Below are 17,832 nucleotides of genomic sequence, written 5' to 3'. Positions count from 1 at the left end.
AAAAAGGTGCATAAGTTCAAATTATTTTTCCTTTGCTAGTAATCTTTAAAGTAGAGTGTGATCAGTGTTATTTATTGTTTATTAGACAACGAATGAGAATGAAATTAATTTGTCTTTAGCAGCATATGATGGGGTAGCACCATAGCCAGGTAATGAAACAGTTAACTAGAGACAGAGAGTAATTAGTAAATCTGGTTGCACCTGGAGGGTGGGCCAGGTCCAACTAAAGGTGAAACCCAGCTGGCGAAGGAGTTGGGTGGTGTGCATAAAGGGAGAAAGCCCAGCTAAGAAGAGGGTGGCCACGAAAAGACTGTAGTCCCTCTCTGCTTACTAAAATGGATGAAAGGCCTAGAAAGAGGTAGAGCTACAGTCAGCCCAGGGAGGCACTGTGGGAAAAAGCCTAACAGAAATCCACAAAAGTAACAAGAAGCCTGAAGCAGCAGACCTTAGCTGCTCACAACAGGGTCCCTAGACTGGAACCCAGAAGAGATGGAGAGCCTTGGTTCCCTTCTGGTCCACTTAAGTAGGTGATGGTGAAACATTCTGACACAAGGGGAGAAGGACTATTGAGTTTGGAATGATAGCAAATTTGGCTTAATATATAAAATAGCTGGAAAAGGAATACTAAAGAAAATGCCATAACATGCAGATAATTTATGACTCACATCTGCTTATGGAGCCTGCAAGAACTGGAATGTGGTCATTGTCTTTTCCTAGTTTAGATATCAAAACTTCACTCAGTTGATCGTAGCTGGTAAAATAAATTACTGTACTTGGAACTGCCATTATTCTAAAATACAAAAACAAAGGAAGTCTATCAATTGTCACAAAGAAAACCAGATGCCTCCAACATAATTTAGATCAGTTATCAAGTATAGATTTTGGGGGGGGGGGGAGTAAATAAAAAAGGATAAGCATTTCAACTGTGTTATGGATGAAGGAAAAAACTCATCATGTCCATCTCTTGCAATTCACAAATGTCTACCAAATCTCCATTAACCAACTGTGTGGTAAACATACATGCATACTGGGTTCTTCTTGAACTCAATTATTTTCATAATCTGCCTTGATAGGTTACTCAGAGGTCTTATCAATGCATACAATTTCTTTCAAGTCTGATAGTTTGGGCCACCCTTATTCATGCTGTAAAGGTACTACTCAATACGGACAAGGGTGGCACAATCTGGCCTTTAATGATTATGACAAACAAAATTTATCTAATAATCAATTTCTTACCAAACCGAATCTTATGTTGATGCATGTTAGGGTGAAAAACATAACCCCAATTAGTTTTTCCTCCCAAATAGTAAATATACTACTGCCTAGGTTAAAGGTAAGCACTATCTGCTGCAACAAGGACATTTGAAATTCAGAAGAAAATTCTAAAGCACTGGGACTCTAAAGGTATATCTACATTGCAATAAAACACCCACAGCTGGCTGGTGTCAGTTGGCTCAGGCTCACATGGCTTGGGCTTCAGGGCTATAAGACAGCAGTGTAGACGTTCGGAGTTGGGCTCGGGCTCCCAAACCAGATCGTCTACACCAGTGCTTCTCAAGCTATCTGATGTGGGGGACCAGCAATGTTTTTTTTTTTTCAATGTGTGTGCAGCTGACCGGTCCGCGGACCACCACTTTGAGTAGCACTGGTCTACACTGCAATTTTATAGACCTTAGCCCAAGCCACCTAACACAGGCCAGCTGTGGGTATTTTACTACAGTGTAGATATACCGTAAGATCCCCTCTGCTGGACGGTATGGAAGGGGGCAAGATCATGCTATATAGGCAGGTTTATTTATGCCTGGACTTAAGCACTATCTCCATGACAGGTTTGGGGATAAGCACATGTCCCTCTCCTTTGCATCTCCCATTGGCTAGCTTAGGCAACTCCCCTGCCTATCAAGCTAGCTTTATGGATCACTATCTGTCCCCATTCATTGTAGAGGGAGCCAAGGTGCCTAACTCAGACTTTGTGGATCACAGTGTTGCTCAGATTTTCTAACTTTTAGGTGCCACAACTCTCAGTGTCACAATGACTAAGTCCCTTTGTGGATCTGGGCTCTATTTACTAAACTGAGATTTGTCACTCACTTAGCTACTGGACAGTGATTCTTTTATCTTATCCAGCATGGGTCACATTTGTGGATCCTACTTCTTGAAGAATGAAAATGTTGGGGTAAGCGCATCTAAATTTTCCTATTCTTTAGCATAATAAGGACCACAGATCCTACAGTTGGATTTTATCATCAGTGTGTAAGTAGGTAAAACAACTTAGGCTAACATAAAACAGAATTTGAAATAAATACGCATAGAGTCTTTTTCCTGAGTTACTATATCATGCAACACCATTGTCCCTAAAACAACACTGGATGAGGCTTACAAATCAGCTTTGATATATTTACTGAAGAAATGCATGGAGAACAATTAGGCAACAGTGCAGATTCCTTCCTAAGCAATGTATGCCTCCACCCAAGAGGCCATTTTTATTCCTAGAAAGTGTAGCCTGAGTGCCGAAGAATAACTTTTTGTCTTGCCTGGCTCAGGTATATACTACCTGATCTACTTACGGTATGTCTACACTACGAAATTAGGTTGAATTTATAGAAGCCGGTTTTTTAGAAATCGGTTTTATATATTCGAGTGTGTGTGTCCCCACAGAAAATGCTCTAAGTGCATTAAGTGCATTAACTCGGCGGAGCGCTTCCACAGTACCGAGGCTAGAGTCGACTTCTGGAGCGTTGCACTGTGGGTAGCTACCCCACAGTTCCCGCAGTCTCTGCTGCCCATTGGAATTCTGGGTTGAGATCCCAATGCCTGATGGGGCTAAAACATTGTCGCGGGTGGTTCTGGGTACATACTGTCAGGCCCGCATTCCCTCCCTCCCTCTGTGAAAGCAAGGGCAGACAATCGTTTCACGCCTTTTTTCCTGAGTTACCTGTGCAGACGCCATACCACGGCAAGTATGGAGCCCGCTCAGCTCACTGTCCCCGTATGTCTCCTGGGTGCTGGCAGATGTGGTACTGCATTGCTACACAGCAGCAGCAACCCATTGCCTTGTGGCAGCAGACGGTGCAATAGGACTGGTAGCCGTCATCGTCATGTCCAAGGTGCTCCTGGTCGCCTTTGTGAGGACGATCAGGAGCGCCTGGGCAGACATGGGCGCAGGGACTAAATTTGGAGTGACTTGATCAAGTCATTCTCTTTAGTCCTACAATCAGTCCTATTGAACCATCTTATGGAGCAGGCAGGTGATACGGATTGCTAGCAGTCCTATTGCACCATCTTCTGCCGGGCAAGCAAGAGATGAGGATGGCTAGCAGTCCTATTGTACCATCTTCTGCTGAACAGCCATGAGATGTGGATGGCATGCAGTCCTTCTGCACCGTCTGCTGCCAGCCAAAGATGTAAAAGATAGATGGAGTGGATCAAAACAAGAAATAGACCAGATTTGTTTTGTATTTATTTGCAACCCCCTCCACCCCGCCCCCCCGTCTAGGGGACTCATTCCTCTAGGTCACACTGCAGTCACTCACAGAGAAGGTGCAGCGAGGTAAATCTAGCCATGTATGAATCAGAGGCCAGACTAACCTCCTTGTTCCAATAAGAACAATAACTTAGGTGCACCATTTCTTATTGGAACCCTCCGTGAAGTCCTGCCTGAAATACTCCTTGATGTAAAGCCATCCCCTTTGTTGATTTTAGCTCCCTGTAAGCCAACCCTGTAAGCTGTGTCGTCAGTCGCCCCTCCCTGCGTCAGAGCAACGGCAAACAATCGTGCATCTGAGTTGAGAGTGCTGTCCAGAGCAGTCACAATGGAGCACTCTGGGATAGCTCACGGAGGCCAATACCGTCGAATTGTGTCCACAGTACCCCAAATTCGACCTGGCAAGGCCGATTTAAGCGCTAATCCACTTATCAGGGGTGGAGTAAGGAAATCGATTTTAAGAGCCCTTTAAGTCGAAATAAAGGGCTTCATCGTGTGGACAGGTGCAGGTTTACATCGATTTAACGCTGCTAAATTCGACCTAAAGTCCTAGTGTAGACCAGGGCTCAGATACTTATGACCTTAAAGCCTTGAAATAGCCAGGTGCTAGACCACAAGTAACAAGCTTTATCTCATCAGAGCTTCACTTTTGTCTTTATATAGTTATAGTGCTGGATGGGCACTGAAGGCATACTTAGTGCTTTTGCTTGGGTCAAGAAGATTGTAGCACTATGTTCTGTGATTTATGGGTTATGGAGTTTGCTTTAAGGAATAATGATAGGTTTGCCTTGATAGCCACTTTCTTGGCATGAAAAATGCAGTATTGGTACTCTGCAGATAGAGCTCTTGAGCCCAGATCCCAAAAGATATTTGAGCCCTTAAATTCCACTGATTTCAATGGAAGTTAGGAACTTTAAATACCTTTATGGATCTGGGCCTTAATTCCTGTTCTTGCCAGGATGATATGATGCTCTCAAAAAACCACCTGACAAAGAGGGAACAATGATATTGCACTTGGAAGTATGAAAGGTATTAGCATAAGACTGGTAGTCAAAGGTTTGATGTCTCTGCACAGCTACTGAGGATGCATCAAAGAGGCTGGATGGAGAAATCTCATTGTCTGGCTGAAGTTATAGTCTTGCCTCTGAAGGTTTCCAGATGTAACTGATAAGTTAGCTTGGGAAACTTGTAAATTGTCTAAAATTAAACACTTAGGAATAAGCATACTCACTGGTCAAAATAATGAAGTATAACCACCCTTTAAAACATGTTATGGAATATATGAAATTGTAACTTACAGTGTTGGAGGAAGTCCACTCCATAGTGATTTAATACCCTCTATTTTAATAATTTTCACAAACGCATCCTAAAATAATAACCAAATGCAGATCATTAGTTAGTTATTTAACTCTCCAATTCATGTAACAATTATGTTGGTGGGAAGGAGATGGAATTAAAAACACACTGCAGGAGAAAGTAGTACACTAAAAATGGTTTGTCACACTAACACCCCAATCCTGTAAATACTTACACACATAATTAACTTTAAGTACTAGTTCCTCCATTGCTATCAATCAGAATATTCACATGTATAAAGTTAAGCATTGTACATAAATATTTGCAGGATCAGGACCTTAGTTTATAACATCAGTAGCCATCAAAGAAGCTTGATGGATATGACTGGGAACAAATTACTTTCAAAACAGGTACAGCACAGGCAGCAACTGTGAAAGCTTCCCCAAACTATCCCACCCACACACCTCTACTGTCACCTGAAAGAACTACCTCCAAGTATAAGAAGATAATTCACTCTCCATGCTTAGTTAGTACTTGACCTCTAACAGCAAAAATGAATATTATGCTTGGCCAATTAGGATGGGGTTTTATGGTGATGTAGACACCATCGATAGAAACTATGTGGACTACTATCTACTTTCAGATTGGTCACCAATCATTATAGGATGATGATTTTCTGTCACTACCTACCTGTACTGCATTTGAATATATGCCCTTTGTTTGTTATACCATTAAATATAAAGAACCACTTCCTCAAGGGAGCAAAATTGGCACAGTTCCATTAGCTGATTTACCCTAGCTGAGGATCTAGCCAAACGTTTGTTCCCCTAATTAATATACTTTTTGTTGTGATGTGATTCCAGCAAGATAATTAATGTTTACACAGGGCCCAAAGTGTGCTGGACACTTTACAAACTTGCTCCAAAGAATTTGCAGTCTAAAACAGTACAGAGGAAGGACGCGAGAAGGGATGCAACAAAAAGTAATGACTGAGCAGGGAAAACATGCATCTTATTAGTTACATGCTATGTTAACACAATTTGATGTTAGTTCATGCAAGAGGCTTTCAAGGGCAAAAATATTAAAATATTTTTTTAAAAACTGCAATTTCTTGAAAATTAGACACCCAATTATATGGTAATAAAGGACAGTTTAATTAGCCTCAATTGTCCATAACTACTTTCCAAAAGTAAAAGAAACTCCAGAATCTGGTAAAATTAATCCTCCTCTTGTATTCCCCACCAAAATGCCAATGGAGAAATGTGCATAAGATCATTTACCAAACAAATGGAATTTAAGTGACTTACTAAAGATTATACAGTGGAGTTGATTGAAAAATGCAGACAAATATTTGTGGAAAAAAAATCTATTTTGTGAACATTCATTGAAATTTTCAAAAAACTTCAATCACATGAAAAGCTCGTAAAAAAATCCCCCAATACTTTTCATGAATAATTTTTAAAAATTGCAAAAAAGCTCACTGAAATTTAGAAAATTCTTGAATACCTCTATTATGTAGTAAGTTTACACAAAAGAGTTAAGAAAAGAAATCTGATGGCTGAAGTGGAGTCCTGTGGTTTAATTTCTAGATTCTAGTGTCTCTTCCACAAAATTGCTTCAAATCACCTGGTGAAATCCTGGTCCCATTGACTTCAATCGAGCCAGGATTTCACCCCTGTACTTAACTAGGACAACCTTTAAATTGGGCTAATAATGCATATATAACTCAGTAAAATTCTGAAAGATCTGCAGATAGAATAGTACAGGAAGTACAGATAATTATTATTATGCATTATTTCAGACTGGGGAGGGAAGATCAGTGGGTCAGTATCTTGGCAGGAAGAAGTTGTGGCTTCCCTTTCCATCTCTCCTTTGTCTTAATTAGTCTATGATTGTTCTAGGTGAATGTGTGTGAGAGAGAAAAAAGGACAGATCGCTTCTCAAACACTTTGGATAACTATTAATAATTGTATGTTTTATAAACAGATAAAAGTAACTAAAATAAAATGGAACTCAGAATAGTGGTTTAGGAATTGTGGGTGGAACCAACAGACCTGGTTCTAGTTTTGGTGCAGACACTTATGATTTTTAGAACTTTTTACCATAATTTAAAGTGAAGGAATGGTATTCTGCATATGCACATATGCGCAGTATACCATTAGCTACCCAGAAGATCTTGTCAGATGTGCATTGACTGGATAAGTCAAGGCCCTGCAGGAGCCATTATGCTTGGAAATCAGCACAAAACTGGACACACAAAAATAATAAGCTCAGCATTCATCCATTCTTCCTAGAGTTGAAGTTCCAATTTAAAAAAAAGGAAAAGGAATAATATGGGAGCTACTAAGTACTGTTTTGTGTCTACATTTAAGGTTTTAGCTTAGGTCCTGCATGCTGATTAACGAAAGTGCAAAAACCAACCCTGCAATCTGATCTGCATGGATCTGAACCTTACTCTTTTACAGTAAGTAGTGTGTCAGAAAGAAAAACAAATCTTATGAGATACTTGCTATATTTAAACATGTTGATAAATCTTCTATAAAATCTGCACTGTCAAAGTATGTACACTCCTAGTGATATTGTCTTGCAATATGAAATCCCTCTCAAACAACACTGGATAGTACATGAACTCCTTAAGAGGTTTAATTGGTAGAATATCAGTGTTTATCTTTAACACATTCCCAATATACTTAGTATTATAAATATAACTTCCTTACCAACATCCCTCTGAAATGGCCAGGTTTCTTATACCAGGGTTTGCTGTTCTGATCCTCACAGACATATACATGATCCATAAGGCCATTGGAGTATACAAAACATTTTCCTAATAAAAAGTTACATAAAAGGAAACAGTTAACTCCTGCAATATCTTTACCATTCAATAGCATTTCTAAATCAATCATATAGGAAACAAATATGCTGGTCTGACAACTGGGGCAGAATAAACTTGGAAAGCCAATAAAGGCTGGTATTAAAAAGGGAAAGGGAGGAGAGCAGCAAAAACACCTACCAAACACATCTCAGCTAGACTAAATGAAATTGCTTACCCAGACTCCAAAACCTAGAGTTAAGAATTAATGGAGCTGGTGCTACATTAGTGGCTGTTGAAGGAACAAGAAAACAGGAAAGGATTTGGATATAATTAAATCAGATTTCATTTATACCATCTACCCTCTGATGTAGGTACTATTATCCCCATTTTACCAATGGGCAAACTGAGGCACAGGGAATTTAAATGACTTTGCCCAAGGTGACACAGGAAGTCTGTGGCAGAGCAGGGACTTACGTATTTTGATCACCATCTCATTTCTTTTCTTGCTCTCTCTCTCCTTTGTTAATTATATATATAAATAAATAGCAAGAATAAATTGGTACATCTTTGACAGAAGTGTAAGACCACAACATATCCTTTTAGCTTTCTGTTCACACAAGTGACCAAATAAGAATTATTGCTCCTTTTCAAAATTCTCCTCAAACTCTGGAGATGGGCTTTACTATTGAATTAGGATTTCAGTAATCATGGTTTTATAATAATAAATCTCTTGTAGGAATATTTAACTGAAATATATTGATGTCTATTTCTCCTTACTCGACTGTATATAGTTTTGCAATGCTCCTGTGCTCTTCATAGTCAAAATACTGATGCGGTCAGAAGAGTGACTATGTAAAAACAGCACCTTCTTACATAAGAGATCTTCCTGGGTGTACTGAGTTATATCTAATTCAGAGTGGTAGCCATGTTAGTCTGTATCAGCAAAAAGAACGAGGAGTACTTGTGACACCTTAGAGACTAACAAATTTAATTGGGCATAAGCTTTCATGGGCTAAAACCCACTTCATCAGATGCATGCAGTGGAAAATACAGTGGGAAGATAATCTATACAGAGAACATGAAAAAAATGGGGTTCCCATACCAACTCTAACGAGACTAATCAATTAAGGTGGGCTATTATCAGCAGGAGAAAAAAACTTTTGTAGTGATAATCAGGATGGCCCATTTCAAACAGTTGACAAGAAGGTGTGAATAACAGTAGGGGAAAAATTAGCATGGGGAAATAGTTTTTACTATGTGTAATGACCAATCCACTCCCAGTCTTTATTCAAGCCTAATTTAATGGTGTCCAGTTTGCAAATTAATTCCACTTCTGCAGTTAATCATTGGAGTCTGTTTTTGAAGCTTTTTAATTGAAGTATTGCGACTTTTAGGTCTGAAATTAAGTAAGAACACTTCAACCTCCCTGGACACTCAATTGACTAAAATAAGTTTTTGCTACTTTTTTTACTCCTATTGACATCATAGAGTCAACACAGCTATAAAAGAGAGAACTAGAATTTTCTCTGGCTCAGCATCAACATAATTGTCAAGTAAATTCAAACTAGGGTTGCCAATCACACACTAACCACACAAACAACCTTGCCCCGCCCCTGAGGCCCCACCCACTCTCCCCTACCCTCACTCACTTTCACCAGGCTGGGGCAGGGGGTTGAGGTGTGGGAGGGGGCTTCAGGCAGAGCCTGGGGCACGATGTTGGGGTGCAGGACGGGGTGCAAGTTCTGGCAGGGAGTTTGGATGCTGGAGGAGGCTCAGGGCTGGGGCAGCGGGTTGAGGTGTGGGAGGGGGCTTCAGGCTGAGCCTGGGGCAGGATGTTGGGGTGCAGGATGGGGTGCAAGTTCTGGGAGGGAGTTTGGGTGCTGGAGGAGGCTCAGGGCTGGGGCAGGGGGTTGAGGTGGGGGAGGGGAGGCAGGGTGAAGGCTCTGGGAGGGAGCTCAGGGCTGGGACAGCGGATTGGGGTGTGGCAGGGCTGCTGGCTCTGGGAAGGAGTTTGGGTGCAGGAGGGGGTTCAGGGCTGGGGTGCGGGAGAGGGTGAGTGGTTCAGACTCTGGCCAGGCGGCGCTTACCTCGGGTAGCTCCTGGTCAGCAGCACAGCAGGGCTAAGGCAGGCTTCTTGCTGCCCTGGGCCAGCATTGCTCCTGGAAGCAGCCAGCACGTCCCTGTGGCCCCTGGAGAGGGGGGCAGGAGGCTCCGCGCGCTGCCCCTGCCTCCAGGCATTGCCCCACAGCTCCCATTGACCACTGTTCCCAGCCAATAGGAGCTGCGGAGTCAGCACTCGGGGCAGGAGCAGCATGCAGAGACCCCCGCTGCCTCAGGGGCCGCAGTGATGTGCCAGCCACTTCTGGGAGTGGCGTGGGGCCAGGGCAGGTAAGGAGCCTGCCTTAGCCCTGCTGCGCCGCCAGACTTTTAGAGGCCTAAAATCTCCCAGTTTGGCTTCAGTAACCTCCAGGAGATAGAGCCTGATTCCGGGAGACTTCCTGGCAAAACTGGGAGGGTTGTTAACCCTAGTTCAAACTGCAAGATCAAGTTTTGCTTTCAGTTACATCTGTACAACCCAAATAACAATACTGGAGTTGCAGAGTTGTACCTGAGGGCAGAATTTGGACCTCAAAAACATTACTACTAGAGATGACATGCAAGTCAGAAAGAACACACAGTTGGACTTTCTGGTCCTAGTTGAGTCTGCAGGGCTGAAAGTTGGGGCAGGAAGGGATGGGAATCTTTTCTTTAAAAAAAAATAAGCAAATTCGAACTAAAGCCATTGAGACAAACACAGAAGCTTACATCATCATTTTTCAGAGTAGAAGTACACTTAAAATAGATTTGGAGAAAATTATTAAGATGGAAAGTATTTATAAAGATATCAGATTACTTTAATTATTTAAAAACCTGTATATTTACCATTAGCAAATGAATTGCTTTGGGCTTGCAGTCGAATTTTGACAACATCAAAAGGTGTCACTAAAACAAACCAAAAAAGAATCACATGACTTTTTGATGTATACATTTTAGATGTATTATTTCCTCCTTAGGAACACACTGCAAGCCCTGGAAGAGTAGCAGCACATCAATTCTGATGCAATGTCATGAGCTTCCACAACTACTACAATAATTATTTCTCAGAAAAAGAAAATAATCATTTTGCAAGGTGTGACTGGATCCCTGGGGTGCAGCCTGGGACTGTGGAACCGCTGTGCCCCCTTAACTCTCAAGCCTAGGTGGTCTCTCACAATGCTTTGCTAGTGACAAGCAGCAAGTCCCTCCAGGTGCTGCTATCACTCAGCACAACCGCATGTGGAGCCCCACACCCAGGTAGATTGCATGAATGTATCCAGAGCCACTCATGAATCACACAGAGAAAGGCACCAGCCAAATCCCCCACAGTTCCGAGCCTTGTACCTCAGGAATATACCATCTTGCACTGCTCAAGACAAACCGTGCAAATGTATTAATTGGTTCACTACTTCATTGATGGAAAGTGGATATAGACCAGCCTTTCTAAACCTGAGCAACCACCCGTATCAAACACTTCAGGCAAACTCACTGGTAAAAATAAACAGTTAAACAAATTTATTGACTACAAAAGATAGATTGTAAGTGAAAAGTTAGAGTTAGTTACCAAAATAAAAGCAGAGTCTAAACTCTCAACCCTATTAGACTGGGCAACATTTAGATGAAACAGTTTTTCCTCACCCCACTGAATATTGCACTCCATAATACACCCTTGAAACCTGTGTCAATCCCCTCTATGGGAGTCTTCAGTCTTCTGAGTGTCCTGGTTGCTTGCAGCATAGGTGAGGGAATGAGAAAGGCCACGCAGTAGGCTCCTGTGTTCTGTTTTATACCCTTAGTCCTTAGTGCTTGGAGAACACAAGTCCAGGCATGTCTAGTGGGTATTGCTGAGTCCCAAGGTGAAGCAATACCCTGGTAGAAAGAAAAGGAGTACTTGTGGCACCTTAGAGACTAACTCTAAGGTGCCACAAGTACTCCTTTTCTTTCTGCGAATACAGACTAACACGGCTGTTACTCTGAAACCTGTCAATACCCTGGTGTGTCTCCTGTGAGTGAGTCGTTGAATTGTAACTCCTCTGCTGGTAAGTGGGTGATAATGTCTGTTCACAATCCACCAGGGCCTTGGTTACCTGTTCCCTTGTCATTATCTCTGGAAAGCTAGTATCTGAGCACTCCCCAAACCCACAGCACATTTTAGTGACAACCATACAGCACATTCTCATAACTTCATATGCATTAATGATATCCATATTTAGAACAGTGGGTTTCAGCAAATCATAAGCCTTCCACTGATACCTTACATGGCATGCTTTATACGCAAGATCACAAATATATCTAAATGAAGAACATGGGGTTTACAGGTGCTCCTCCAAGGTACAGAATGTCACACAAGGTATCAGCTAGAGAAAACAGAGAGGCTGTTTAACAGATGTTTTGCTGGACTAAGAATAGCTAATATCCTATGTGGCTTGTAGGTGACCAGCTATCCCTTTGTCTTTTAATTTCCTCCAGACAGACTGACATAAAATGTTTAGAAGAGCACGGGGATTATTCAAAACCTAATCAAAGAGGTGTGTGCCATTAAGCTGTACTGTTGAATTTGTATAAAACTGCACAGCAGAATCATTTAAATGGCATACCACAGTAGACACAGTGCATGCCAATTAAGCAATTGTCCATATTATCAGAGCAACATAGTACCCACAGTGTGCTAGTGTATACGTATCTATTTCCTTAATTGATTTTAATGGCAATCTGCAAAGTAAAAAAAGTTGACTTGTGCTCTCCTCTGCTTCTTTACATGCATGGGGGACTGGCTTTTTTGTTAAAAATCAGCTCTCTTTTCACTTTAGAAATTAAAGTTTGTCTATGCTAAAAGCTACAGTGACTGGAGGAGTAGTCAAATATGACATCTGAGGAGACCCAGGTCACATCTATGTTGAGAAATTTACAAAAAAAAAAAAAAAAAAAAGATCCCCGTTGGTTAACAGTTCCCCAATGTAGACAAGGCCTGAAAGCAGAACAACTAAGAGGTAAGGGATCTTTAGTGAGACTATTTGCTAAACAAGAAATGTAACACCTAATATAATTACAATTCTTAATGTACATGGAAGGTTGCGGGGAGAGGAGGATGGTTTTATTAAAGATCCAGACACATCCACCCTGTCAGCTAAGGTGTAAGAGTTCAAATACACATGGTTGGAGACTCCTAAAAGGTCCTCTGGCAAATCCAAGGAAGATCATACATCATCTTATTTTGGCCTTCTTTATATATCATAATATAGCAGAAAAAGGGCAAAAACACAATTAATAAAAAAATCCTCTGCAGCTCAACTAAAATATTTTCCACAGCATGTCAATAAGTAAAAAAACAATACTAAAGTTGAAGCAATTCATTTAGCAACAATATAGCATGGAAGTTTATACTTGCAAACTACAACATCTGCTAATTATTTCAGGCTCTATTTGAAAAAAAACTATAGTATGTCACATGTGATCTCTGCACAACAACAAAGTGATGGATGCTCATATGTTTTCTTTATCTGTTTTCCACTAACCAACAAAATTAAGATAAATCAATACTAGGCACTTTAATACAATAGATTAAAGAGTGTCCACATAAGGAGTCTGCAATTAAAATGAACTAGAAACTGATTTAGTTATACTGATACACAAGCCCAAATATGTGTACACAAGCCCAAATATGCTACGGAATTACGCACTTTTGCTTCAAGTTTGTCTTTTTTGCTGCAGAAACCCCAACATTTTGTTTTCCATCTTCCCTCCTGGTTGGGACCTGCCAGCAGCTGGCTCTTGCTCTCCAGATTTCTCCATTATGCAGTAGCAGTTGGATTACAGTGAACGTGATCAGCACTGCTCCATGTAGTCACACAGAGTTGAAATCTATCTTACAGCCAGGGAGAGGGGGAACCAGAAGCATAAACTAATGAGCTGGGCAGTGTGGAGAACATTGCAGCTTGTAAGGTCCAGGGAAATGAGCTGCTAAAGGAGGCCATAAGATGGTCCCTTCTCTTACAAAAACATGGAAGGAGTTTCCGATCTGGGTTCTTTGCAGCAGACTGCAGGAGCCAAGGACTGTGCAGTGTTCAGGGAGAGCATAGTGAAAAACTCATCCTTTAAAATAATCAAATAACATATGTCAATTAGTATTTTAAACTATCAGATGCAGCTGCATGTATTGGAGGAAAGGGAATAGAATAAATTGATATTGCCATGTAATTCAGCAGTGGTTGCTGAGGAACTTTAGGCATTGCTGTCGCAGAATCAGGTCCCACTGAATATAGGGAGCCCTAGTTATAGCTGAGGTCAGCATTCCATCTCCGCTGCAAAATGATAGAAGCTGACTCCTGCTGGCAAATCCCATCTGTCCCTTGACTGTCAATCAAGGGCAGTCCTGATAGTCTCTCTTGAGCAGTTCTTATACAGGAATGCCCAGGCTATCAGAGCACACACACACACACACACACGCGCGCGCGCGCTCCTTTACCAAGCTTCAGAATCATGGCCTCTCCCACATAAGCCAATCAATCCATGCCTCCAAACAGGAAGTGAAGCAGTAGTCAGCAAAAAATAAGAAGTATCTCAAAATAAAAATAATCCCAAATCTTGCAATTTACTCTAAAGAAGCTACATGTATTTGAAAACGGACACTGAAGAAATAGCTGACTTTTTGTCAGTAGCTGTGCCATTAATTGTCAGGGGTGGACCCAGTAGCAAAGGATTAACAAGAAGAGTGCTCTAAGTATCTTCAGTATCTCAAAGAGATCTCAAAGAGTCAGAAAGTACACCTCTGATTCTGTAAATTTTTAAATAAATGCATAACTTTACAAAAATTTTCACATGTGCTTAACTGTTTGCAGGACTGGGTCTAAGTACCCCTCACTTCTGGATGCCATTAAAAACACACAGGGCTTGTCTACACTGGCACTTTACAGTGCTGCAACTTTCTCGCTCAGGGGGGTGAAAAAACACCTCCCTAGGCGCTGCAAGTTTCAGCACTGTAAAGTGGTAGTGTAGACAGCGCACTAGCACTGGGAGCTGCACTCCCAGCGCTATTAGCTACTTCCCTCTTGGAGGTGGTTTTTTTAATAGCGCTAGGAGAGCTCTCTCCCAGTGCTGGTGCCGTGACTACACGGCCATGTTAAAGCGCTGCTGCGGCAGTACTTTTATGTTGCTAGTGAAGACGTACCCACACAAAAGTGCACATAAGCCACATCAGAGGGGGAAACAAAGGAAACTTTCCACATAGTATTCTCCCTCCAGCCAACTCAACCGAAAATTCCTCTAACTAAACACCACTGTTAGCTTTTATAATATTTTTCAGCTTTGAAGCACTTTATAGTAATGAATCAATCTCCACAACTCTCCTACAAGACAGGTGTTAGCCTCATTATACAGCTGGAACATGCTCAAGTCTATGCAGCAAGTCAGAATTGGGACAGTTTGAAAGTTGTTGGCTTCCTGTCTTTTTTTTCCAGCCTTGTGGTCTGTCCACTAACTCATGCTGCTGCTAAAAAATTATAATTATTTCTTTTTCTCAATGAAGAAATTCTCCAAAAATTATAATTATTTCTTTTTCTCAATGAAGAAATTCTCCAATACATTTTCAAGTTCATTATAGCTGAATTCCCGATCCTGCGAACACTTGTGCAGGTGAATAGCCCCACTGAACTGAGTGGGATGACTCGTGTGTAAAATTACTCACATGCATAGTGCTTTCAGGATTGAAGACTAGCATAGTAAACAGACCACTTACAACACAGACCTTTATCTGTCATCCATGATTCAGAAGTAGGAATTACTGAATCAAAACTTGTTTAGCCTCATTATGATTATAGATAGAATAATTTACCTTTCTGTGACACTACAGAGTAAGGGAGGGGAAACAATGATAAAAGTTAATAAAAATTGTTCCCATTTTTGGAAGTGACTACATTTTGTCAAGAGACTGGAAAGATTCCAAAGTATTCGTGCGTTCAAAATACTTAAATGGTAATGCTGAAAAAGAACACATCAAAAGGCTTTATTGTGCTATAGCACAGCAGAACAAACATATGTAAAATAAATGTTTAAAGATCTTTTAAAATTGTCTAAACAAAAGATAGAGTTATGATTTACTTTATGCTAAATTTGATCAATATTTTGTCTTACCCAAGAGTGATGTAACAATAGCTCCACAACAAGAGGCAATTGCTTGCTGAGTAGGGGTTATTTTATACAATTCTTTGGTATTCTCTTCAGAACCCATAATTTTCCTCTCATAGAAAAGCACCCTATTAATAAACAGAAACGAGATTGTTTTAAAAAAACTTATGGAAAAATCATTAGAAAAAATAAAAGACTAAATAAAGCAATAGTAGTATAGTGTAAAGTCTTCTGTTTGCATACCAATATTATCAAGTTATCGATTGTAAAAGTTAGAAAATGTTTTTGTTCTACAGATTGTTCTGAAAAAAAATTAGATCTATGTTTACTTAAATAAAAATTAAAACAAAAAACTCTGATACATATTTAACTTTAGCTTTTTAATACCTTTTAAACATTAAAAATAAAGAGGCTCTAATCCATGTCCACATCTTCCCAAGCTAGGAAGCTCAACAGCATTTGCTAGTTCAAGTGAAATGGCTGGATGTTGTCAGCACTCTGAAAGCACTGCAGGCCATACCTCTTCGCTAACCATCCTAGCAACACCACACTCATGCTGAACAGGAGAAGATATATGTTTTACTCCTGAAGGCCTTCTGCGGCCAAAAACTTACTAATTCTGAGCCAAAAAATTAAAAATGCTGCGCACAATATTTTAAAATTCTGCAAGTTTTACTTGTCAATAAATAAATGCAGAGGCTCCAGCATGGCAGTACACGAAGGTGAGAGATCACCCTGCAGCCTCCCCATCCCAGGGACACAAACTCAGCGGTGCAGCTGCACCCAACCCTGACACAGCACAAGGCCTGGGCCTGCTGCAGAAACACCGTGGGGCCCTGCCCCTTTGCGCTAGGGGCACCAGGTGTGGGGCAGGCAGGATCCAAGTGTGGAGGGGCTCAGCGTGGGGGGATCCAGGTGTGGGGTCAGAGGATTCTGTGTAGGACAATCTGAGTGCAGGCAGCTCAGTAGAGGGTCTAGGTGTGGGGGCTTCTGGATGCACAGAGGCTCGTGGGGAGTGGGGGTGTTCCAGATGCAATGGGACTCTACAGGGGCTTCCAGGTGAAAGTGGCTGGGGCTCAGTGAAAAGGTCTGGTGCTGGGGGAGTGGGGAGTGGTGGGGGTCTGGGTGCAGCTAATTGCGGGTCAGTGGTGTTAGGGCTCAGGGTGGTGCAGGGATGTGGTGCTCATCAGAGTGGGGGGTTGAGTGAAGGGAGCTAACTGGCGGGTGAGCTGCGTGCAGGGGTGGGGGTCTGGAGGCAGGCAGTCTAGGTGCAGAGGGCTCCAGGTGCAGGGATTGAGGTTCCATGGGGTAGGGTTCGGGTATGGAGGGCTAGGGGAGTTCTGAGTGTACGGGGTGAGGCTTGGCAGGGGTGTCTGGGTATGGGGAGTCCGGATGTGTGGGGGTTGGGCAGATGGGTGAGCAGCTCCCCGTACAGTGACCCGTCCCCCCGCAGCTGAGGAGCGATGGGGACAGGAAGCGTGGAGGATGCTGAGTTTCCTACAGCTAGGGGAGGTTTCTGAGGGTGGGTCTGACATAGCCCCAGCCACTCCTTGAAGGGAAGAGGAAGTTCCATCCTCTACTGCCTCCAGCCCAGCTGGGATTAGCAGCTGATCCCGGCTCAGCGTAGGAGCCACTGGCTGGGGTGTGCCCAGCTCTGTGGTGATTTACCTCTCCGCTGGCTGCTCTGGGTGCCTGAAATGATGTGCCTGCACCGCTAGGGAGTGGTGCGTGACTGCTCTTGCATCTTCCCTTTGCTTCCCTGTCAGAAAATCATTTTTCCGCGGGGAAGCAAAGAAAATCTATGGGGGACATGAATTCTGCACATGGACAGTGGCGCAGAATTCCCCGAGGAGTAATGTTTCCCTGCAGAATTTTACAACGTTGTCTTTAAGGAGGAAGAGCACTTGCCCAACACCATTCTCTGGGTGTGCTCTGTAAGGAAAGGGTGGAACCATTAAAGAGCAGCACATGCTCCCTACTGCCTCCCTACCATCCCTACTGCAATCCAAGAGCAAGTCAATAATACCTCATGGTTAGCACT

The 17,832-nt window shown here is 42.1% G+C and overlaps 1 protein-coding gene across 1 annotated transcript in view; it reads right to left on the bottom strand.

Moving 5' to 3' along the window:
• Positions 1 to 17,832, bottom strand: part of SLC25A40 (solute carrier family 25 member 40) — a 72,959-nt gene that overhangs the window by 49,264 nt on the left and 5,863 nt on the right. Inside the window, exons 2-6 of the mRNA XM_077808146.1 lie at positions 15,798 to 15,919; positions 10,515 to 10,574; positions 7,498 to 7,604; positions 4,783 to 4,850; positions 666 to 790 (exon numbers count right to left, since the gene is read on the bottom strand). Coding sequence (XP_077664272.1) covers positions 666 to 790; positions 4,783 to 4,850; positions 7,498 to 7,604; positions 10,515 to 10,574; positions 15,798 to 15,919 — 482 coding nt within the window. The remainder of the gene's footprint in view (positions 1 to 665; positions 791 to 4,782; positions 4,851 to 7,497; positions 7,605 to 10,514; positions 10,575 to 15,797; positions 15,920 to 17,832) is intronic.

This window comes from Eretmochelys imbricata, chromosome 2 (assembly GCF_965152235.1).
Source record: "Eretmochelys imbricata isolate rEreImb1 chromosome 2, rEreImb1.hap1, whole genome shotgun sequence".
Classification (NCBI taxonomy): domain Eukaryota; kingdom Metazoa; phylum Chordata; order Testudines; family Cheloniidae; genus Eretmochelys; species Eretmochelys imbricata.
This window is presented reverse-complemented; position numbering and strand designations above follow the sequence as displayed.